Source organism: Melanerpes formicivorus, unplaced genomic scaffold (genome assembly GCF_026170545.1).
Source record: "Melanerpes formicivorus ecotype bairdi unplaced genomic scaffold, bMelFor1.0.p_v2 SCAF_75, whole genome shotgun sequence".
In the NCBI taxonomy this organism is placed as follows: Eukaryota; Metazoa; Chordata; class Aves; order Piciformes; family Picidae; genus Melanerpes; species Melanerpes formicivorus.
The window spans coordinates 3,057,031-3,080,981 of NW_027142427.1; the positions used below are offsets into that span (position 1 = coordinate 3,057,031).

Below are 23,951 nucleotides of genomic sequence, written 5' to 3' on the forward strand. Positions count from 1 at the left end.
AAGTTGAAAACCGTGTGTTTACTGATGGCCAACTCAAACCTGAGTGTGTCCAAGTACAAATGACATGGTTTGGTTATTTATTCATTTAAAGAATTACACTATCCTGAATTTTCTGTGGAGGAAAAATTCACTTTGATTTATGATGTGTCTGACAGCAGAAGTTAAGAGGAAGGCACTTTGGTTTGAAGAGGCTTTTTGCTCTGTAAAATACTACTGAAAGAACTCATATGAGCAGTGAGGAGATTTAAGAGAAATTACTCATTTATGTGTGGGGTCCAGAGTTGTTCACACATCAGCCACTTTATTTGTGTGAAAGAATTGTTTGAATGCCTGTGTGTGAAAGAACAAGGGGTGCTGTAAAGGTGCATTTACTGTCTGTCTGAGCTCTTTCAGTTTGTTTATAAGAGTCTGGTTTGGCCCTGCCTTCCACAGGAGAAAAGCCTTTAGTTTCCTTCTTAATTCTGTGATGCTGTTTTACGTTCTGTAAAGAGAAAAGGTTGTGCAACCTCTGCCCTCAAGGTTATTCAAAAGCTGTCTGGACATGGTCCTGGGCAGCCTGTTCTAGGTGACCCTGCCTGAGTAGGGACTTTTTGAACAAGATGCCCTCCAGAGGTCACTTCCAGCCCCACCATTATTTCATTCTGTCTGTAGCATGAACAGATGACTGTAAGCAAGACTGATTTAACCTAGGTGATTCCAGTTACTGAGAGAATACTCCATCCTCCCACCAAATGGTATGGTAGCATAATGTCCTCCAAGCCACAATGCTGAGCTGCCTCCTCTAGGTTTCTGTGTAGTAGGTAGACACTGAAGATGTAAAGCACTGGGAATTCTCTGCATGTTCTTTCTTCCCATATTCACCTGCACTTACTGCCCTGTCGTGAACCTTTATGTCCTCAGGAAGACAGAGAAGTGAGGAAGGGAATGATACTCACTAGGAATTGAGAGAGGCATGGAAGACCTTCGCAAGTTAGTGCAAACTCCATGCTAGGAAATGAACACAGGAGTAGCAGATGGCTGCTGATGCCTGCAGGTGGAAGAAATAATTACTTTTCAGAAGGCTTTGGTGGTTTTTGCCTTGTCTAATCTCTTTGAGCATCTGTTTCCCAAAAATGAATGGCAACTTGAGGTCTATGGATATAAGAAATGTAGACAGAGCAAAAAGTGAATTCAGAAGCTGGTCAAGTTGTACTTAACTTGTTGTCATACCTCTAGATGTTACAGCAGCAATAGGATTCACTTTGGAACTGGATCCAGGAAGAGTGTCCCTTTCTGTATGCATGGCATGATTGTACACTCTGCTTCAGACTGACTTGAAACACAGTCCTAACATCAGTGGCATCTGTGTGGACAGAAATCTGGGATCTCTTTGTTTTGTAGCTGCTACTGGATTCTGTGTGTGCAAAATTGTGGATTTACTCTCTCATCATAGTTCTGGCTGCTTTTTGGATCCTGTTGGCCCTTTCCTTATGGAATGAAGCACCTTCTGTCCCTCGTGGCCTAACTGAATTGTTCCCACTTTGCTTGACTCCAAATCAACACTAATGTTAATTTGACTTGTGAAAGGGTTTGGCTCAGAGAGAGTAATGAGACTCCTAGTCACAGGAGATTGGAAGGGGATTACTAGAATGTTCAAGCAATATGTGTCTGTTACCTGCTCTGGAAAGACTGAAGAAGAGGAGGTGAATTGTTGGTTTGAAGAAGCAGCAGTCGCTGCTGGACTGTGCAGAGCTGTTGCAGTCCTGCCATGCCTCCATTTGGTGCTGGGAGTTTGCCATACCTGAAGGACACCCTCTAAGTCTGTGCTGTTGTCCTTCTCTTCATGCTTCATTAACTGATTCTTCATTGATGTTCTACTCTTTCCTTCTGTCACTGCTTAAATGCTAAGCCAGATCCTAAGAAGCTGGATCAGACAAGAGGAATGTTTGTGGTTTTCTTGAGCATATAAACGCCCTGGGGACTGGTGACCTGTGCAGACAAGCAGTATTCTGAAGTGCAGCTACCTGGACAAAGTGAAAGCTATTCGCAGTTCCTAGCTGTGCAGTGGTCTTGTGCTTCCAGATCTTGGCTCTCTTTCCAGCACTGTATAAATGTCCTTAATTTTTGGCTAGAACTGTATGTCAACTTTGTATGTGCAGTTTCCAAAGAACCCCATATGCTAGAAGCTGCAGAAGTAGATGGCAGCAGAAGAGGACTGGCCAGTTCCTCACTTCTTCATGTCTGTCATCTCAGACAGTGTCATTGCTGGGATGTGAGACACTGAATGGGTCATGTTCCCTGCTCTGTGCATGCAGTGGTTTCCTTCTGGGCACAAATGATCTGAACAACCTTCTTTTTCAAACCTTATGAAATATTGGTTAGAACTAGAGCCTGTTCCTGGAACCAGATACCAAACTTGTAGCTGGTGACTTTTTCCACCTTTGAATTTTCAATCTGGAAACATTAGTTCAGCTCCAAATCCAGATCCATGTGGACCCTGCTTTTCATCATTCCTTGCACTGCGCTTCAGCTATTCTTTTTACTCTAATTTATTTCTAAGTGCAAGATGAGATCAGCTTTGGTACAGTTCCAGGGGCCAGCCCTGTACAAAACACGTGAGAGTCAAAGAAGTTCATGCTAAGAGAAAATAAATTATAAATCACTTTATAGTTGTGAATTCTGCCTTGTTGTAGAAAGAATAAAGTGCATTTCTGCTGTTTCTTGAATATCTGTGAATGCAGTTTTAGGTCTCTGTTTAATTTGGCTGGAGAAGTAATCAATAAAGGCAGGTTCATCATAGAACATCCGTGATTGAAAATGTGAGTCAAATTTTGCCCCCAGTATTGTATGAACAGCTCACATAGGCTTCAGCTATGTGAGTGTGTGTGTGTGTGTGTGTAACAATGGGGTAGAAATGTAGTGAGTAAAAGGTAATCAATTCTCCTTGAAAGATGAAGCCAAATGCTTTTTGATACTAGCCTTAGTTCTGCTTCAGTGGCAGCTTCGGTTGAGTGACTATACTGAAAAGAATTAGTTAATCTCTGATTTACTTTCTTATCATTCTTTTAACTTTATAGATGATAATAGTGATAATTTAACATTGTGTGGAGCTTTCCTTCCTGTTGAACCGACTTAACTCTGCATGGTTTTTTCCGATACAGCGGGCTCCTCTGGGTGGCACTTCACAGTTGTTTAGCCTCTTAATTTAAGACAATTTCAATTTAGAAAAGTGCCTGTTAAAAACAGCAGATAAGTTATCTGGGCAAAGAGCCTCACATTCCAAGGGACAGGTTAATTCCGGGTAATAACTCTTGCAAAGGAGGCATACACAATACCAGTGTCACCGTCATGGGGTTACAAAGTCTGTGTCATGTGTTTGATTTCCTGTTTCAGTACGTCAGTAAATTGCTTGTGTTACAAAGCCACAGGAACAGTTCAGCAGATCAGTTTGCCTAGACATTAACACTTAAAATATATACCTTTAAAGGGAAGCTAAAGGATGGTAAGAAAGACTACTCTTTCAGAAATACCCAGTAATGGGAATGGGGCAGATAGTACAAAGAGATTTGCAGTTCTTTATAAAGCATCACTGGATGACATTGTTCTCATCACATTTTCTCCTTGACAGGGAGCATTCCAGCCTTTACAACCACTGACACAGCCCATAGAACACAGGAAAAAAAAAAAGCAGTGCATCTGATAGACATTTAGTGGCAGATGTTAGCTATTTTTGATGCTGTCCATGTGTGTTGGATCCACATCAATAAAAGGACTGACATGACTGCAGGCCTCCTCAAAATGCTGCACTGGTGTCTTAGGATGTCAAATTGCTGCTCTTGAGGGCTGAGTCAACTGTGTGATGATATGGAATATTGTTCAGCTGTTCTTTACTTCTCTTTTTTAGTCCAGTTATTTGTGCCACCATTCAGACTACAGCCTCATGAGCATCAGGGTATGCTGGAATCAATATTTTATGTGACTGCATTTCTTTTAATGTAGTGCTTGATAAAGTGAGTTGCCAGTAGTGCAGCACAACGTGCAAAACGTGGTGCTGCCCTGTCAGGCTGGGTCATGGTATCATAGTAGTATCATAGTATCAGTCAGGGTTAGAAGGGACCACAAGGATCATCTAGTTCCAACCCCCCTGCTATGGGCAGGGACACCCCACACTAGATCAGCCTGGCCAGAGCCTTACCAACAAGCCAGGGTCTTACCAACAAGCTTCTTCACTCAGTTGAATTAGGTACTTACTCTTCACTAGCCAGTCCAGAAAAAATGTGTATTTACCACGTGGATCCTTTCACTGTCATTGCTCTTACATTTACAAAGAAAGTGACAGAAGGTTAAGTTTATTTGGTTGGTCCTGGCACAGGCAATGAAAGAAGCTGCATATTTTCTGTTGATAATTTCCCTTCTCTCTCTCTTTTTTTTCCCCCTTTGCTGCAGAGTTAATTAAATGTATATGTTGTGAATCAAACCAAATGATTTCTTGTTTCAGTTTGGAATTTACAGTTTCACAGTATCACTAAGGTTGGAAGAGACCTCAAAGATCTAGTCCAACCTGTCACCACAAACCTCATGACTAGACCATGGCACCAAGTGCCACGTTCAATCCCCCCTGCCCAGTGAGCCTAGCAGTGCAGAGACTGAGGTTTAACACTGTTGAAGCACTTTAGCTTTCTCTGAGTATCAGAACACTGCAGTTACTCTGAAGGTTCAGAATGTGCTGATGCCAAGCAGCACGTTGATTTACAAACACTAAGGGAAAACTAGCATAGATTAAAAAGAACTAGCAGATTCAGTTTAGTAATCTAAACTCATTCCAGGTGAAAAGCAGCATTACAGACTCTCTGTAACTGTTTTCAAGTCATTGAGGGTCTCTTGTGTGTCTGTCCCAAGCATTCAGAACAAGAGGACACAGTCTCAAGCTGTGCCAGGGGAGGTTTAGGCTGGATGTTAGGAAGAAATTCTTCCCAGCAAGAGAGATTGGCCATTGGAATGTGCTGCCCAGGGAGGTGGTGGAGTCACCATCAGTGGAAGTGTTCAAGAAGAGCCTGGATGGGGCACTTAGTGCCATGGTTCAGTTGATTAGATGGTGTTGGGTGATAGGTTGGACTTGATGATCTCGAAGGTCTTTTCCAACCTGGTCTGGTCTATTCTATTCTATTCTATTCTATTCTATTCTATTCTATTCTATTCTATTCTATTCTATTCTATTCATTTCAGTTGTTTTGCTACTCTGAGATCTTACCTAGGCTCTGTCACTACTGCATGTATCCTTAGTGTTCAGTGTTGTGATTCTTGCCAGAGTGACCTTGAGGAAAATGACAGTTTCCACAGATTACTAAATTCAATGTCACAAAGCTGAGGGAAAGTGGGATAATTACAGAGAGGGAAGTTCTGAGTGGGTTACATGGATCAAAGATCAAAGCCTGAAGTGTATGCTAAGTGGGCTCCTGACAGGCAGTGAGTTCATAGTGCAAGAGGGGGAAGGTTAGGACTAGACTCTTTGTAATACTTGTCTGTTACATGTAATACAAGCACCAGGAAATGTTTGGGAGATCAATGGTCTTTTCTGCAGTTCTCCAGCAACCTGATTTTAGGGGCCCAGCTCAGGGTAGTGATAGGGGATTATATTCGTGCCTTATATCTTACTTTCAGGTGATACTTAAAAATGAATGAAAGGCTGATTCTTTAGGGTCAGCCAAGCAGTTAGTAGCCACAAGAGTTCAAAGGCTGGTCACTGACTAGTCATGAAGGAAGCCTACTCAAGTCTGCACACTGTGGCGTAGACAGTGATACTAATGGTGATGGCTGATGTGTATTTGATTCTCAGAGGGAAATAGTGGTACAGGTGAATATGGCACGGAGAAGAAATCCTTCTTCCAAGTGGAGAAAATAAGTCTTAGAGTTAAATATAAATCTCTTTTCCTGGTTATTACTATGGTTCATGCTAGCATATCGTACATGAGATGCCAGATGCAGACCTAATAACTGAAAAATGGGACAAGAGCCAAGTGAGGGGTCAGGAAAGGTTTTAATTTACAAAGTGGGTTTGTTTCTATTCTTACTGCAAATGGAGTCCATTAGATCAGTCACACCCTGTGTATTTCTGTCACACACTACCCATTCATTTCATTGTGCTCAGATTTCTCTGCATAGTTAGCTCCTCTTCTTGCCCCTTTTAATCACTGTTATTTTTAAGTCCATTACATCATGGTTTGGATGCAATCCAGCTGTATGTACCCTGAAGGTAAAAAGGGAACTGGTTTGCTTTCTTACTGATCCATCCATATCTTACTTCAATTTGGCTTGTTTCATATTTTCTTTTTCTATTAGGATATGCACAAATCAATACCCTTCAGTGGTGATCAACACAGATTGCAGTGGTGCATTAGAAGTGATGACATTTTCATGGTACTTGATTTCAACTGTGAATTGTGTGCACTGGACTGAGATGTTCAAAGCACTGTGTTTGTTTGCAGCTTGGGTGCACGGCGACCCCAGAAAAGTGATTTATCCAACTGACAGCTATGGGCAGTTCTGTGGTCAGAAAGATACCCCCAATGAGTGAGTACTAAATCCATTCACATACCTGTGAATAAGATGTGAGGGTTCAAGTCTCTGTCTGCTTGGAGTTCTTGTGGGAGGCTGAGGAGGTATAAAGCTTGAAGGCAAAGCCAAGTTCAGCAATGGGTGGGAATGCAACGGAGAGGGGTGGGAACAGGAGTGTCAAGTCCACAGGCAGAGAAGGATCAGCCTTGTTTGCCCAAACACACTTCATGGTTACTGCTGCCACCCAGCTCCCAAGATCCCAAGCTCCAGAAGCTGTCAAGTGTGGAATTCTGGGGTGCAAACCTCTCCGATTGTCCCTTGCTGATATCAAAGGAGGTTTATCAACCTTAGTAGCAAGTGCTGTTACCATGCGCTCTTCTGGCCAGCTGCTGTCGGGGTCCACACGTGAAGAGCTTTTGGTTGATTCTGGTGCCACCTTCTGGTCCACAGAAAGCAAGCAGCTGTCACCGTGCGGCATTGGCTGATGGTGCAGAAGAGCCACGGTGTGTTTGCAGTGGGGGCTGTAGATATCACTGCTCACAGGCAGGGCTTTTTCAGCTTAAAACTTTGCTGTGGAAAACACTTTTAGAACATCTAGTTGCAGAGATTTGTTTTTTTTTACATGGTACATTCAGGATCTGCTTGAAATCTGTTGGTTTTCTCTTTTCCTGCCTTATGTTTGTGCTCTGACCATTCACAACAATAGAATTTTCAATACCAATGTCTGCTATAAATTTTTGAATGGTAGGATAAGCAAGCACCTAGATTTATAACGTTAATTGTCTTGTGTCCACTTCCACAGGAACAAGACCATTTTATTTTACTTTAACATTCTGAAATGTGCCAGCCCCATCGTGTTAATAAACCTACAGTGCCCTACAACACAGGTGAGTGAAACACAGAGATACAATATTTTCCCTGCCTCTTACTCATGATATTTAAGAACTAGATATACATTTGTTTGGATTTAAATACTGCTGCTCATACCCTTGAAAATATAGTATGATTGGTTTTTTTGGATGAGGTGTAGCACACAGTCTCTGGAGCTTTTGATGGTCAGAGGAAGTAAATAGAAAGACCCAAGATGGTGTAATTTGGGAATGAGCTGACAAAAACAAGCCTTTTTAGTTTAGCTCTCTACAACTGCCTGAAGGGAGGTTGTAGCCAGGTGGGGGTTGGTCTCTTCTCCCAGGCAACCAGCACCAGAACAAGACGATACAGTCTCAAGCTGTGCCAGAGGAAGTTTAGGTTCGACGTGAGGAGATAGAAAGAGTAATTGGCCACTGGAATGTGCTGCCCAGGGAGGTGGTGGAGTCACTGTCCCTGGAGGTCTTCAAGAGGGGATTGGATGTGGCACTTGAAGCCATGGTTTAGTCACAAGGTATTGGGTGAAAGGTTGGACTTGATGATCTCTGAGGTATTTTCCAATCTATTGATTCTACAATTCTATGAATACTGATCCTACTTTGGCAGGGGTGTTGGACTCAATAATCTCTGGAGGTCCCTGCCAACCCCTAATATTCTGTGACTGTGTTACTGCAGCTATGCAGCAGTAATCAGTGCATGCAGCAAATAATTGACCTCTAGGCTTTTCCAGACTAGACACATTCAAGCTAATGTACATATCCCCAGTAACCCAGTAATCTGGGTGTGGTTAGACTCACTTTCCAAAGTGAAGATCCCGAAGGCCTGTTCTTGTCTTGTGGCACAATTTGTACTCCCATAGCTGTGAAGCTGTGAAATAAACCCACTCACTGAACTTGTTTGGGTTAAAATTATCCTCCTCATCTCTTTTGTGGTGTTGTGTGGTTGGTTTTTTTTCCACATGAGACTGAAGGCTCTGCTTGCCTACTGGAATGTGTAGAACCTAAGAAGAAACAGACAGTTGCTTGATGTGCCAGATAGGAGGAGAGACTTTGAAAGTATATTCTAGCAAAGAATTAAAAACTATTCATCTAGGGAACCAGAAGGAGAATCTATGTCTCTTTCTAAAGACTGCAGTAAGCAGTACTGACGATAACCCCAGAAGATAGTACACTTCTCTAGGTGGCCTTTTCCTTGCTTTTAATTGCATTGATTTTCCTTAACCTTTTCTACCCCCAGTAAAACTGTACTCTTTGTTGTTGTTGTTGTTGTTGTTTTCTTGCAGCTTTGTGTCTCAAAGTGCCCAGACAGGTTTGCAACCTACATTGATGTTCAAGCTTCCTACAGATACAAACCAGATCAGTGGAATTACTTCAAGCAGTTCTGCAAACCTGGTTTTAATAATCCTCGCAAGGTGTGTTTGTATCAGCAGCTGATGGAATACAACTTTGTCCTTCAAGCCATATGTAATGTGCATAATTTTACTGAGCTACATCAAAGCTTTGAATCATTCTGATTTTACCATATAAGGGCTTGTCCCATATGTATGGTTTGACAGTGATTTAATCAGGGACGAAGGGTTTGTATGCCCACCAACTCCCCCACTCTTTAAATGATTACTTTTTTCTTAAAAGAATGTTTGCAGCTGGCTGTGTAGTTGTAGTGCTGTGGCAAGCAGCATCCTTTAGTACTTAAGTACTCCACAGCAGTAGAGCTGAAATGATTCAGGGGCTTGGAACACCTCTGCTATGAAGACAGGCTGAGGGTGCTGGGCATGTTCAGCTTGGAGAAGAGAAACTTGGGGAGACCTAATAATGACGTTCCAGTACCTGAAGGGGGCCTACAAGAAGGATGGAGAGAGGCTGTTTACAAAGGCCTGTAGTGATAGGACAAGGGGCAATGGCTTCAAATGAGAGGAGAGTAGATTTAGGTTGGATGTTAGGAACAATTTCTTTACTGTTAGGGTGGTGGAACAGTGGAACAGGTTGCCTGGGGAGGTGGTTGAGGATGGAGATGTTCGAGGTGAGGCTCGACAGGACTTGGGGCAACGTGATCTAGTTGAGGATGTCTGTGCTTACTGCAGAGGGAGTTGGTCTAGATGACCTTTGGAGGTCCCTTCCAACCCAGACCACTCTGATTCTATGATCTCAAACCAGTTTTTAAGGCTCCTGAGTCATCTATATCTGCTTAGTAATTTAGTTAGGAAAATTAACCTATCCTTCACGTAACTGACTTTGCACCCAAATGTACTGTGTTATTTCTCCCACCTTTACAAGTCCTTGCAATTCAGCTGTATTAATTGTGGTCAATTCTTACTCTTCTATAAGAGTGAGTGAAGAGGAGGCAAGGAATAATTGCCCAGTCACTTCTGGCTTAGAACTGATCCAAAGTGAACAGGTCTTTTCTTTTTTGTCACTAGAAAAGGAAAGAAGAATAGTCTTTTCCCAAATCACAATGACAGTTTGGATTCTCACTTTACATCATGAATGTATCTTGCAGCTCCACCAGTCAAGTTTGGGGAGGAGGCTACAAAGCCCAGTTTGGGGCCTTTTCTCAGACTGGGTAAGAAACGAAACCCACGTAATTATTCTGTTCTGTATTCAGCATTCCTGTTTTTCCCCTTTTTAGTCTGTTGCTCAAGTCCTACGTGATGAAGATTGTCCTTCGATGATCATTCCAAGCAGGCCTTGTGAGTGGTTCTCCTTCTTACACACCTCTTAGCAGATGATAAGCATTCACATTAAATCCACAACTCCTGTTTGCAAAGTGCTTTGCTGCCAGGCCACTAGGAGCTGTGCTGTCTGACAGCGCTGTCCATTCAATCTGAAACATCTTGAAAGCATAAAGATCTGTTATTATCATTTTTTTTCCTAACTGCCATCCATAAACATGCAGTGTGTGATCAGGTCAAGCTGAGCTCTTTCTTGTGCTTGAATCATCGCTGATAACAAAAGTTTACAGGTCAAATTGTGCCTTCCAAAACATGCGAGCGAGCAAGCCCACTGACATCAAGAAAATGCCACAGATGTGAGAAGGATCATATGGCCAGCTGCTGGAAGTTCAGATGCAGCTTGCTTTTCATGTGCAGTGCTGGCTGTGCAGGGCATGCAGAAGAATTAAGGGGCCAAAAAATGGTTTTGTCACTGTGATCACCAGATTATTTGTGAGTGGATAAACACAGGTCTCAGTGCTCATCTCGGCTGCAGAAATGTAGTGCAAGGGGTATCTGTCACTGACCCAGAAGCTCGTGCAAGTAAGAAACTGCTGTTTATTTTCCCTTGGTCTAAAAAGGCATCAGGGAAATCAGGGACAGGTTATCAGAACAGAAAATATGGATTACATTTTGGACAAATATTAAAAATCTGGAGGAAAACTGATGTGCTGACTGAAATGACAGGAAGTAATTTGCAAAGAAGCTATTCTTCTCCTCTTACAGACTACAAGGGGCAAAGGTTACAGAGGGAGGAAAAGAGACATGTAACTGGATTATTTCCTCTGAGTAATTGGTGAGGTAGATATTCTGGACTGAGTATTGAACACTGGCATCAGTATTTATTGAAACCTGAAGGAAGATACAGAATTGTTACATAGAGCTAAAGCACAGCTGTGTAGGACTGACCTACTCTACCCTTTGGAATGAAAGTCAGGATTTCCTGTGGCAAAGAGCAGGGCAACACAAATGAGTGTGTAAACATCTCTCCATTTTTGCTCTTTCATAATCTGCTCCTCCTTCTGTCTAACCAATAGTTTCAGTCTTCCACTCCAGGAATACCTAGCTGTAGTGGCTGGTACAGGAGCTCATCTGGCAAGTGAGGAGCTGGCACTTGCTGTTGTCATGTGTGGGTTTGGATGCTAATACCATTTGTGACCAGTCATGTTGAGCTGGTCTGATGATTACCATGAAATTACAACTGCAGTTTTTATAAGCTTGCCTAGGTACTGACATACAGTGAGCTCCACATTTACTACAGATTCTTAGACTGCAACAGATACAGCTGCTGTCCTTTGGTAGCATCAAGAACCTACAATTGAAAGCTGTGATCCCATCATGCCTGAGCTTGAGCTGGAGGAAAAGTACAGCAAACATTATCTGGAATATAATGGCTCTTCCAAGATTTGTTTAAGTCAACATACCATCAGATAACCAGTTGAAAAACAATCAAATGTGATTTCTCAAATGATCCAAGTGTGTTACAAAAGGCAAGCTGTAACAGTGGAGCCTGATGTACACAATGTAATGTGTGTGTGCTTTGTTTTGATATTTTGACTAGTTCTTAAGAGATGCTTCCCAGACTTCTCCACGAAGAATGGTGTCCTAACCGTGGCCAATCAGACCACTTTCAAAGATGGAAGAGGGAAAACAAGGAACGTGACTGATCTCAGGGAAGCTGCAAAGTAGGTTTTACACTTCTGAAGTGCTCAGTTGTTGGATTCTGAGATTGCACAATAATGTAGGAAATGGAAAAAACCCAATCAGAATCTGTTATAGCAAATGGCTGAGGGCACCCAGGGAAGACTTGACAGTAAAGAGTCTGTGCCTGGGCATTTGCAGAGTTCATGTCAGGAAAAGCAGTGCTGTGGTATGCAGAAATAAGCAAGGAGCCAAAAGTTTTAACCTGGTTGCTTCAGAGTGACTATCAATTTTTTAATAGTTCCAGTTGTTTTTTTTTCTAGCTAAAAACTTATGGAGGTTCAAAATTGAATCCTCATGCTGCAGGACTTGGGCCAGCCAGTAATATGAGGAAAGACTGAGGGAGCTGGGATTGCTTAGCCTGGAGAAGAGGAGACTCAGGGGTGACCTTATCACTCTCTACAACTCCCTGAAGGGAGGTTGTAGACAGGCGGATGATGGTCTCTTCTCCCAGGCAGCCAGTACCAGAACAAGAGGACACAGTCTCAGGCTGCGCCAGGGGAGGTTCAGGTTGGATGTTAGGAAGAAGTTCTATACAGAAAGAGTGATTGCCCATTGGAATGGGCTGCCTGGGGAGGTGGTGGAGTTGCCATCATTGGAGGTGTTCAGGAGGAGACTTGATGGGGTGCTTGGTGCCATGGGTTAGCTGTTTAGGTGGGTTGGATTGGTTGATGGGTTGGATGCGATGATCTTGAAGGTCTCTTCCAATCTGGTTTGGTTTATTCTAAATAAAGACCTCTTGGTTTTAAAGGCTTGGCTGCTCTTTCCTGTGATGGCTTTTCCACTGACATAGACCCTCCCAGTACTTGGGGCATCTCATCTCAGCAGAGTGCTCCTCTTTTCAGTGCTTATCTGAAGGTCAAAAACATGCAATGCACTGGGCTCTGATGTATGTCAATGTCTGCCTTGCATATGGTCAGCAAGCATCTCCAGTCCTGGGCATCAGCCAGGATGAGAGAAAACTGCTGCCATGGCCTTTCTTTTCCAGCTGCTGTAAGGTCCTCAGCCTGTCTGAGGGTTACCTATTCATGCTTCTGGATCCAAGGCTACCACATTTTAGTACTGTAACAACACTGATAACACCTGCACCTTATTAAGTTCCCTTCTTTTAGCATCTACATTTTCATTATCTCTTCCTTGATAACAAAATGCTTCATTTCTTCTTAGATGAATATGTAAATGGGCAAGAACTTTGCTGGATAGGAAAACAGTTCCATGAAGTCAACCTTTTGCTTCACTGAGCCCTTCCCTGCTTCTCTACTATTAGCATTTCTGAGGTCACAATTGTTTGGCTCTTGGGACATTGCAGATATAATAACACACACTTGTTTTTTTAATGTGAAATAAAAAGCAATTCTATCTGGTGACAGTCAGTCCTCATAAAGCTTTTTCAATAAGACTTCTATCAGGAGGTGTACACACATTTTTACACAGATTATTTTTCTTCTGCATAACCAATTGATGTTGCTTGGTTACAGAACTGGTGGAGCTGGAGGATGGTAATAGCCTCTTATCACTGTTTAAGTTCTTTCAGTGAGCCTGTTTTCTACCTAAAATAACCTTTTGTTTTGTCTTTTCTCAGTGGCATCAATAATGTCCTGGATGCAAGATCAGTTGGAATGAAGATTTTTGAAGACTATGCCATTTCTTGGTATTGGATTTTAATGTAAGGTTTGAATGTTTTGGTGTTTTGTTTGTTTTTTAATCTTTCAAACTCCCTTTGGAGCATGGGGGGAATTAAAAAAATAGATCATGTGTATGTTTGTTACTAATCCTACTTTTAAGCTTAAGGAGCAGCTGTAGTCTTCTTACATTGCTTGAGGATCATAGAATCAGCAAGGTTGGAAAAGACTTCAAAGATCATTCAAGTCCAACCTGTCACCCAAGACCTCATGACTAACTAAACCATGGCACCAAGTGCCACATCCAGTCCCCTCTTGAACACCTCCAGGGATGGTGACTCCACCACCTCCCTGGGCAGAGCATTCCAATGGCTACCAAGTCTCTCTAGGAAGAACTTTCTCCTCACCTTGAGCCTAGACATCCCCTGGCACAGCTTGAGACTGTGTCCTCTTGATAATCTCGTTAGGGTTCTGCACAGCACACATACATAGAGTGGCAGCTGATCTGCAGTGGCTTTTTCATGTCCTACCAGGTAGAAGAGCAGGAGGTGCACTCTTCTGTTGCAGGATCCATCTCTCTGGTAATTCCAAGACTAGAAAACCTTAATTAAGAGACTTCCAAACCACTTGCAGTTGCTAAGTGTTGTTTGTGTGTGTGTGTATATAAAAATATATACACACACCCCACACATGAGTTTTATATTCACAGAGTGCCAGGTTGGAAGGGAACCCAAGAATCATCTGGTCCAACCTTTCTAGATGATAGTGCAGTTGAAATTAAATGGCCCAGGAGCCTGTCAAGCTGAGTCTTAAAACTGCCCAATGTAATGGAATCCTCCACTTCCCTTAGGAGATGATTCCAATGTCTGACTGTTCTCATGGGGAAACGTTTTCTTCTGGAGTCCAATTAGAAGTCTGACACAACACCCAGTAAAAGTTCTGAGAAGTTAAATGCTCTGTGAAGCATCAGAGCTGGGTGTTTGTTTCATGGGATTATGAATTCACATTTTTTTAATTCACTTTGCTTTCCAAGGCCTCACTCAGTATAAGGACCCTTTGTAGTACCTTTTTTTCCCCTTCTGACTTGCTTTCTGGCAGTGAAGTGAAAACAAGTATTTCCTTACCACAGACTTGTTAAGAGAAGACACAGTAGATGTCTTTCCTAGGGGCCCCATTAGCAGTTTCTTTCTATGTATCACAGTGCCCTGGTAATTTCCTCTTCTGATGGGTAGAAAGAATCACTGGTTTTCCTCCTAGTTATTTTTTTTCCACTAGGAAAGCTTCTGTAATGTTACTTTAATGTTACTTTCAAGGGCAATGAGGCTGGTGAGAGGTCTGGAGCACAGCCAGAGGAGAGGCTGAGGGAGCTGGGGTTGTTTAGCCTGGAGAAGAGGGAGCTCAGGGGAGACTTTATTGCTCTCTACAACTACCTGAAAGGAGGTTGTAGACAGGTGAGGGTTGGTCTCTTCTCCCAGGCAACCAGCACCAGAACAAGAGGACACAGTCTCAAGCTGTGCCAGGGGAAATTTAGGCTTGAAGTAAGGAGATAGTTCTTCGCAGAAAGAGTAATTGGCCTTTGGAATGTGCTGCCCAGGGAGGTGGTGGAGTCCCCGTCCCTGGAGGTGTTCAAAAAAGGCTTGGATGTGGCACTTGGAGCCATGCTTTAGTTGTCAGGAGGTGTTAGGTATTAGGTAATAGATTGGACTTGATGATCTCTGAGGTCTTTTCCTACCTCATTGATTCTATGATTTACTAACACAGTTTCTTTACAAGTAGGGATTTTTAATGAAGGGCATAAACCAGCAGTCTCCCCATGTTCAGGTGTTCCTCCAGTTTAACTTTCTGTATAACAGACAAGACCATGGCCTGAAAAAGGCAGCAAGTTAGTTGCTCAGCTGGTATAACTAGTCCCATTCTTCAGACAGCTTGAAAGCCTAGTGTGCACAAAGATTTCTGGTTCTGGCTTGTGAGATCATCCTACATAAACTCTTTGTTTCTAATAACAGATAATAGCCATGAGGATGTATTTCATAAAGAAGATTTTGAAATGCATTTTTACTGATTATTCTTTTATGTGTGGTGAAGTGACCCTCACTGCAACAGGCATGCAAGAAGAAGATTCCCACACTTGTGTTCCTTGTGTTTCTCTTTCTTATCTTTCTAGTGGGCTGTTCATTGCAATGATTGTGAGTCTGCTCTTCCTTGTCTTACTGAGGTTCACAGCTGGGGTTCTCTTCTGGATTTTCATCTTTGGTGTAATTGGAATTATAGGCTATGGTAGGTATAATCTTCTAGCCTTTGAGGCTTTTCCCCCCCCCCCCCCTTATTGCATAAGCATGGGCAAGGAAAATGAGTAATTATATCAATGAAATGGTACAGTTGGGAGAATTAGTGCATAATTTTAAGCACAGCTAAGTGGGAAGGGGTTAAATGGCAGTGAAATTCAGTAAGAATCCAGCTGTGCTGATACTTAGCACCCGATGTAGTCACCTGAATGATCTCCCCACAGCATGCTTACTCTGTATTCACCTGGGCTGGTATTTCTGTTCTATGTATATGATGCTCTGAAACACTCATTCTATACTGATTGTTTTTAAAAGGTATCTGGCATTGTTACTGGGAATATGATCATCTGAAAGGAATACCTGGATCTGACCTCACTGTGTATGACATTGGATTTCAGACAGACTTCAGAGTGTACCTGCAGCTGAGGCAAACATGGTTAGCATTTAGTAAGTGCCCTTTAAACTTGGTATCTGTTAGTGGATATTCAGGAAGATCAATAACTGTCTTACTACAGTTTCTGCCTTGCTACTTCTCCTCCTTTACATGTGTCATTCAGAGTAGTAACAGAACTCTCTTTATTTGTATTCTGCAAACATCTGCTTTTGGTTTTGGGGTTTTTTTTTGCAAGGAGACCAGTATATTTGTAAGGAGAGAGAATGCAGTCACACTAGTGATGGGAGTGAAACATGCTTGTGTTGTTAACATTCCTCTTTCTGCACATTCAGTCTTTGTAGTGCAGAAGTAGAAGACAGAAACTAAGTTTGTCCTGATGAAGTTGCATAAGGAGGGATATTTTTCTGTCCCATTCTGTTTATTCTCCCTCTTTGAGCACCCTAGAAATTAGATGAAGGACTGCACACCTCTCTATAGAATCTTTTACATTCAGGTCACTGAATTTTCTTGAAGGCTCATCTCCACCTGTGGAATGAACCACTGCAAGTTGCATCACCTTTTGTTTTCAAAAGGGCTTCATTGTCTTCCCTGCAAGGGCAGTATGTTTAAAACACAATCCTGCTGGAATAAGACAGCCTGCAGCACACACATCCCTCCCCAGGGAAAGAGGGGGCAAATACCTATCAAATATTTGCACTGCTGTTGCTGCTTTATTAGAAGGCACATGGACATTAACTGATGATGAATGGGACATAACCTAAAGCACTGCAGTTCCCTGTTGGTAGCTAAGTTAACAGAGCATCAATTTACTGCTTGAGTTTCCTTTTTCTGCTTTGTGTCTTTGTTTATGTTGAATCCTTGAATTCATGAGGTATCTTTTACATGTTGTTGAGGCAGAGATTTTTAGTATGCTGTCCCTAAAGAATATCAGGCCTTCATTTTGGTTTTCCTTGTAACTATCCAAGCTCTTCCCTTGCCTGATTTTTCATAGCCTATGTATTAGTACTGTGTCCAGTTCTGGAGCCCCTATTACAGGAAGGAGCTGGAGGTGCTGGAAGGTGTCCAGAGAAGGGCCAACAGGATGAGCAGAGGGCTGGAGCTGCTCTGCTCTGAGGCCAGACTGAGGGAGTTGGGGCTGTTCAGTCTGGAGAAGACAAGGCTCCCAGGAGACCTAATTGTGGCCTTCCAGTATCTGAAGGGGGCCTACAAGAAAGCTGGGTAGGGACTTTTGAGGGTGTTAGGTTGTGATAGGACTAGAGGGAATGGAAAAAAAACTAGAAATGGGTAGATTCAGATTGGACATTAGGAAGAAGTTCTTCCCTATGAGGGTGGTGAGACACTGGCACAGGTTGCCCAGGGAGGTGGTAGAAGCCTCATCCCTGGAGGATTTTAAGGCCAGGCTGGATGTGTCTGTGAGCAATCTGCTGTAGTGTGAGGTGTCCCTGACCGTGGCAGGGGGGTTGGAACTGGCTGAGCCTTGAGGTCCCTTCTAACCCAAACAATTCTATGATTCTATGTGTAATTTATCTAGAGAACAGTGTCACTTTCAGATGAGCAAGCTGAGGTACTCAGGATTAAATTATCTCTCTGAAGTCACGCAGCAAAGCAGTTAAATATCTTTGGAGGCAGCATAGGTCCTCTTAGTCCTGACACTGCTTTCTGCATTCACACTGTTTGGAATAAGCTACATTAACAGAGCTGAACTGGAATGAAACCAGCTTTAAAGGAACCTGCTTCATGCTGAACCTGCTACATGCTGAAATGCATGTAACAAAAACTTTGTCCTGAGCAAAGTCTGTGGCTCTAAGCATCACAGCACTCACTTGTCATCTGCAGCTCTGTTGGCTGGGCTACTGCTGGTGCTTGGGATCACAACTTACCAGCAGCTGTGAATATCTGGGTCTGGATTCTAAGAGTGTGTCTAAGCTGTGGCACCTGATGGCAATGCCCATGTCCCTTTGCAAACCTCCAGACAAGCCAAGGTTTAGGGATACTCCTTCTGTCTTCCTTGCCCTCCATAAAACTTCTTGGTTTCAGCTGGAGGAGACAGGTCCTGCTGTGTGCAACCATCAACAACTGCTGGGCTGGTTTAAATGTTGTCTAATCATCTGAAGCAGCCAGAATTGATGATTATGTCTCATAGTCAGAAGAATTGTCCTTCAGGCATTAAAGACTCCCTTCTCTAAACTAAGCCCAGAGATTTGTATTTTTTTTTCACTTTCTACTGCAGAAGTAGGTTTTAAACTGACATAAATAGAAAACAGACAGAAGCAGACTCTCTTTAAACCAAATATGGGTTATGTTTCAAGCACTGCTCTTAACTCAGAGAGGAAGTGTCCTGGGACACGGTGCTCTCTGACCTCAGAGCAAGTTGGTATGATTCCAGCAGCACAACTGGGAGGTGAAAATAATGTGTCCAAAACTGTCCTGTCTTAACCTCTTCTGATTATTTTTTTCCTCCTTACATCAGGTGGGTAACTCATCTCAGGCCAATACTCAGACAAACCTATTAAGTACATGTAAATGGTAGCATAATATGTATCACAGAAATGCACTCTTCATGAGAAAGTTAACTCTTCATCTCTTTATTTGTTGTATCTAAATACAACAGCATTAGAGTACGAGCATGCAAAATTCTTGTTTATGAGAAGCAGAACTGAAGTATGAATTGTATCTAAAGGCCACATATGACTTATATTTACATTTAAATTGCTATCATTGCCTGAGAATGACTCCACCACCTCCCTGGGCAGCACATCCCAATGATGAATGACTCTCACGGTGAAGAACTTTCTCCTCACCTCCAGCCTAAACTTCCCCTGGTGCAGCTTGAGACTGTGTCCTCTTGTTCTGGTGCTGGTTGCCTGGGAGAAGAGAACAACCCCCTCCTGGCTACAACCACCTTTCAGGTAGCTGTAGAGGACAATGAGGTCTCCCCTGAGCCTCCTCTTCTCTAAGCTAAACAACCCCAGCTCCCTCAGCCTCTCCTCATAGGGCTTGTGCTCAAGGCCTCTCCCCAGCCTCATTGCCCTTCTCTGGACACACTCAAGCATCTCGATGTCCTTCTTAAACTAAGGGGTCCAGAACTGGACACAGGACTCAAGGTGTGGCCTAACCAGTGCAGAGTACAGGGGCACAATGACTTCCCTGCATTGGAACTTAGGAAACTGTGGCATGGCATTGAAGATTGACAGGTCTGGTGGGAGAATGCGAGTGCTGCTCTAGCGGAGACTTTGGTGGAGTTCATGAATAATAGAGTAAAATACAAAGGGAGAAGGGAAAAAAAAGACATTTTACAGTGGCAGCATATTGGTTTGCTTCTTGCTAAATCTAATTGTTGCTTGTTTGTTTACAGTGATAACACTTTGTGTGGTCGAGGTCATAATCATACTGATGCTGATCTTCCTAAGGAATCGGATCCGAATCGCTATTGCACTGTTGAAGGAAGGTAGTAGGTATGTTTGTGTCTAACTTTGCTACATTTTGAATGTTACTAGATGATCTCCAGACTACATTCTTGAGCTTCAATTTGCACTACCAGGGACAAAAAATTAGGGACAAAAAATTAGGGATTAAAGGACAGCACTGGATTTATTGAAGTGAGCTGGTAGTGTAAGTAATGCCAGTTCTCTGTTAAGGAGGTTGTGCTTATGAGAGCTTTCTCTTTTGCAGTAAGACATTCCTTATCTCTCAGCTCTCTGCTTTAAGAGCACATCCACTGTTAGTGGGACCATGTGTCCTCAGTGCAAGAAGGTGTATCAGCAGAAATGCTGAGTGTTGTACATGTTAATAGGAGCCTGTAGCTACCTACTTTGTTCTCTCAGTGGATTGTCTCCAGAGTGACAATACCAGTGCTAGAGGACTTGTGGTGTTTTGACTGTGGCTTTTATTTAGGAAAGACTGGGGGCTTCTGGCTGCAATCAAACTTTTGCATGGACTTGCATAAATCTGTAGAGAGCAAGGAGACTTCTGTGACCAGACATTGTTACATGGTGCAGTCCGAGGTACTTTGCAGCTCTGAGTAAAGCAGAGCAGAATATGAGACTTGAAGGCCTGGGAGACCTCTTCATTTAGTATCTCCTGAAATCTGCATAGGCTTTGTTCATACTGGCTCCCATTTTATAGTGCCAACTTCCTTTCCTCTTCTTCTTCTCCCTTTCCTCTTTTTCTTCTCCCTTTCCTCTTTTTCTTCTCCCTTTCCTCTTTTTCTTCTCCCTTTCCTCTTTTTCTTCTCCCTTCCCTCTTTTTCTTCTCCCTTCCCTCTTTTTCTTCTCCCTTCCCTCTTTTTCTTCTCCCTTCCCTCTTTTTCTTCTCCCTTCCCTCTTTTTCTTCTCCCTTCCCTCTTTTTCTTCTCCCTTCCCTCTTTTTCTTCTTTCTTTTTTTTTTTCAACTGTAGTTGGAATATAGCAAAAGAAAATTGCAAAGTTCATTGCAAACAAGCTAAGGTCTCATAGGCCCTGGAAGAAGAGCTCTGTTGTTAAAGCAAGCAGAATTAGCTCTGAGTTTATCTATGTGCACTCACTTGTAGTTTCCTGCCATTTCTATTGACATCATAATTCTCAGGAATCAGGACCTGGGATTTTGGTAATGGGATTAAGAAGTACTGGAAGTTCTGCATCCAGCCTCGTGCTACTGTGCAGTTAGAGCAGAGCAATTAATTCTGGCAGCACTAAATTACACTCTTTAATTCCTGTTCATTAAAATCCAGGAGCACTTGTAACGCTCCGCAATGCTTTTGTCTACGACCTTGGCAGTCGGAAGGACTTCAGAAAGTTCCCAAGCTTCTTGCTGAGGCAAAATAACATTCTGTTGGTTGTCAGCTGTGTGGAAAGGTCGCTGGAGGGTGCTGTTGTCCCTCATGCAGGATGCATGCGTGTCATAGTATCAGTCAGGGTTGGAAGGGACCACAAGGATCAGCTAGTTCCAACCCCCCTGCCATGGGCAGGGACACCCCACACTACATCAGCCTGGCCACAGCCTCATCCAGCCTGGGCTTAAACACCTCCAGGGACAGGGCCCCAACCACCTCCCTGGACAACCCATTCCAGGGTTTCACCACTCTCATGGTGAAGAACCTCCTCCTCACATCCAGCCTGAATCTCCCCACCTCCAGCTTCATTCCATGCCCCCTAGTCCTATCACTACCTGAGATCTGAGAAGTCCCTCCCCAGCCTTCCTGTAGACCCCCTTCAGATATTGGACGGCTGCAATTAGGTCACTTTGGAGCCTTCTCTTCTCCAGACTGAACAGCCCCAACTCCCTCAGTCTGTCCTCACAGGAGAGGTGCTCCAGCCCTCTGATCATCCTCCTGGCCCTTCTCTGGACACGTTCCAGCACCTCCACATCCCTCTTGTAATAGGGGCTGCAGAACTGGAGGCAGAACTCCAGGTGGGGTCTCACCAGAGCTGAGTAGAGGGGGAGGATCACCTCCCTCAACCTGCTGGCCACACTTCTCTTGCTGCAGCCCAGGATCTGGTTGGCTTTGCGGGCCGTTTGGGGAAACCCTGTGTGCATTTACTGCAAACCTAAAAGATCATGCCCCATGTTCCGGAAGATGAAAAAGAAACTGCTAAGGACCACAAATAAAATGACATTTTTTGAGCATCTTCCAACTACTCTTTCAAAAAAAGCAGCTCTGGGGGAAAGGACCTGGAAGTGCTGGTGGACAACAGGATGACGATGAGCCTGCAATGTGGCCTTGTGGCCAAGAAGGCAAATGGCATCATGGAGTGCATCAAGAAGAGTGTGGCCAGTAGGTCCAGGGGGGGTCTCCGCTGCCCTGGCCAGGCCACATCTAGAGTGTTGTGTCCAGTTCTGGGTTCCCTGGTTCAAGAAGGACAGGACCTTGATAGAGAGGGTACAGCAAAAAGCTACAAAGATGCTGAAGGGACTGGAACATCTCTCTTATGAGGAAAGACAGAGAGAATTTGGGCTTTAGTCTGGAAAAGAGAAGGCAGAGGGAGGATCTCATAAATTCTTAGGAATACTTCAGTGGTGGGTGTCAGGAGGACACGGCCAGTCTCTTTTCAGTGGTGCCCAGTGACAGGGCAAGGGGTAATGAGCACAAACTTGAACATAAGTTCCATCCAAACATGAGGAGGAACTTCTTGAATTTAAGGGTGACAGAGCCTTGGAGCAGGCTGCCCAGAGAGGTGTGGTGGTATCTCCATCTCTGGAGACATTCCAAACCTGCCTGGATGTGTTCCTGTGTGACCTTCTGTAGGTGATCCTGCCTTGGTGGGGGAGTTGGACTCGATGATCTCCAGAGGTCCTTTCCAGCCCCTGCCATTCTGTGAAAAATACTGCAATTATAATGCTAATAATGGACTTGAAATCTGTAGTTAGAAACAATTAGCAGTTGTTAACTTGGTTTGTTGGAGTAACTGTCCATGGCCTTCGTGGTAACTAAGAAGCCTACCATTAACTGCTGAACACTGCTTATACATATATAAAATATATATAATTATACTCTGGCAGAAATTGAGGTACTGCTCTTAACCTCCTGACTGCACATGGCAGTTCCCTTGCATTCCCCCCAGCAGGGACTGAGTAAATTTGTCCCCTTTTCCATTCTGGAAGCTGCCTTCTGTAAAACAAATAGCTTTAGAAGTACCATGAGTCAAAGAGAAATACTACAGGAAATATTAAGAGGTGAAAAGGCTTGTGATAAGCTTTACAGGGTCACTGGAAAGAGAATTTAGAGTAATGGGAAGAGGTAGATGACAGAAGGGTGAAGAAAATCAACCTTCAGGCTTCAGTGAACAAAGTGTGCTCTTTGAAATCACATCCAGAGAGATACCCAGGTGTAGGTGTCCACCTCTATGATAGCTGCAGCAGTTTAATCCAGAGGGTCTGCATCAGCTCACACACACAGAGGAGCCATCCCTGGCAAACTAGGAGCTGACATGCTCAAGTTCCTGCTCACCAGTTGCACTCTAGCCACAAGAAGTGTCAGTAGAATGTCAGCCTCTCAAACGCCAGCCTTGATGTTAAAAGGAGCTCTCCAAGCTGTCAGCAGTGAAAAGCTATTCTTCTGCTTGCCAAGAGCCAGAAGCAAACACCACTCATTTATGGTACATGCAAGGGAGGTCACATAGTCCAGGAAATATTAGCTTGTCCTGGCATTACAAAGACAAGTTGAATGTCCCTGCCCCACAATGGTTAGTACTTAAGGCAGGAAACAGACTGGAAACAGAGTCCTCAAATACAAAGCAGCAACAAATGCATCCCTGGTGCTCAGGTGCTGAAGGAAGAGCATAGAAGCTGAGCAGAGTGGGACAAGGAACAAAGGGTGATGTCTGCAGCAGTCAACAAGGTGGTGTGATTGAAATGGGTTTGTGACCTGGAAAGAGCTGGATCTGTGAAGCAGTAATGGAGAGGGAGAAAGTAGATGACATTTCTACAGTAGAAAGTAGAAGACATGGAGAAGGAGAAAGCTGAGGCATGGCAAATTGATAAAGGTGACTGTAGCACTGCTAATGAAAGTGGAGTGGTAAAAAGGGGAGAGTGAAGAGATTTGAAGAAAGAACCAGCAGTATCCTGAGGTCCTAGCACTATCAGTAGATAGCTCAGAGTAAAGAGGATGGTGGCAGAAGAGAACTAATAAAAAGCTTGTTTCTTCAACTGTAGTTTACTGATGTATTTTGTTTCTTTCCTAGGGCTATTGGCTATATAATGTCTACGTTGTTCTACCCCATTGTCACCTTCATCCTCATTGCAATTTGTATTTCCTACTGGGCTGTGACAGCTGTGTATCCTTCTGTCTGTGTACCTCTCTGGAGCGACAGTCTTCTGGTCTGCAAGACAAGAGCGTTCTCTACTATTTCACCTTAACCAAACCA

General features: G+C 43.4%; 1 protein-coding gene across 2 annotated transcripts in view; it reads left to right on the forward strand.

Annotated features, from left to right (window-relative positions):
• Window positions 1–23,951, forward strand: part of SLC44A5 (solute carrier family 44 member 5) — an 88,101-nt gene that overhangs the window by 47,944 nt on the left and 16,206 nt on the right. For both annotated transcript variants that reach the window (XM_068163865.1, XM_068163864.1), the window contains exons 4-13: window positions 6,465–6,549; window positions 7,337–7,421; window positions 8,684–8,812; window positions 10,027–10,087; window positions 11,670–11,793; window positions 13,392–13,475; window positions 15,596–15,708; window positions 16,032–16,163; window positions 19,466–19,565; window positions 23,769–23,861. In XM_068163865.1, coding sequence (XP_068019966.1) covers window positions 6,465–6,549; window positions 7,337–7,421; window positions 8,684–8,812; window positions 10,027–10,087; window positions 11,670–11,793; window positions 13,392–13,475; window positions 15,596–15,708; window positions 16,032–16,163; window positions 19,466–19,565; window positions 23,769–23,861 — 1,006 coding nt within the window. The remainder of the gene's footprint in view (window positions 1–6,464; window positions 6,550–7,336; window positions 7,422–8,683; window positions 8,813–10,026; window positions 10,088–11,669; window positions 11,794–13,391; window positions 13,476–15,595; window positions 15,709–16,031; window positions 16,164–19,465; window positions 19,566–23,768; window positions 23,862–23,951) is intronic.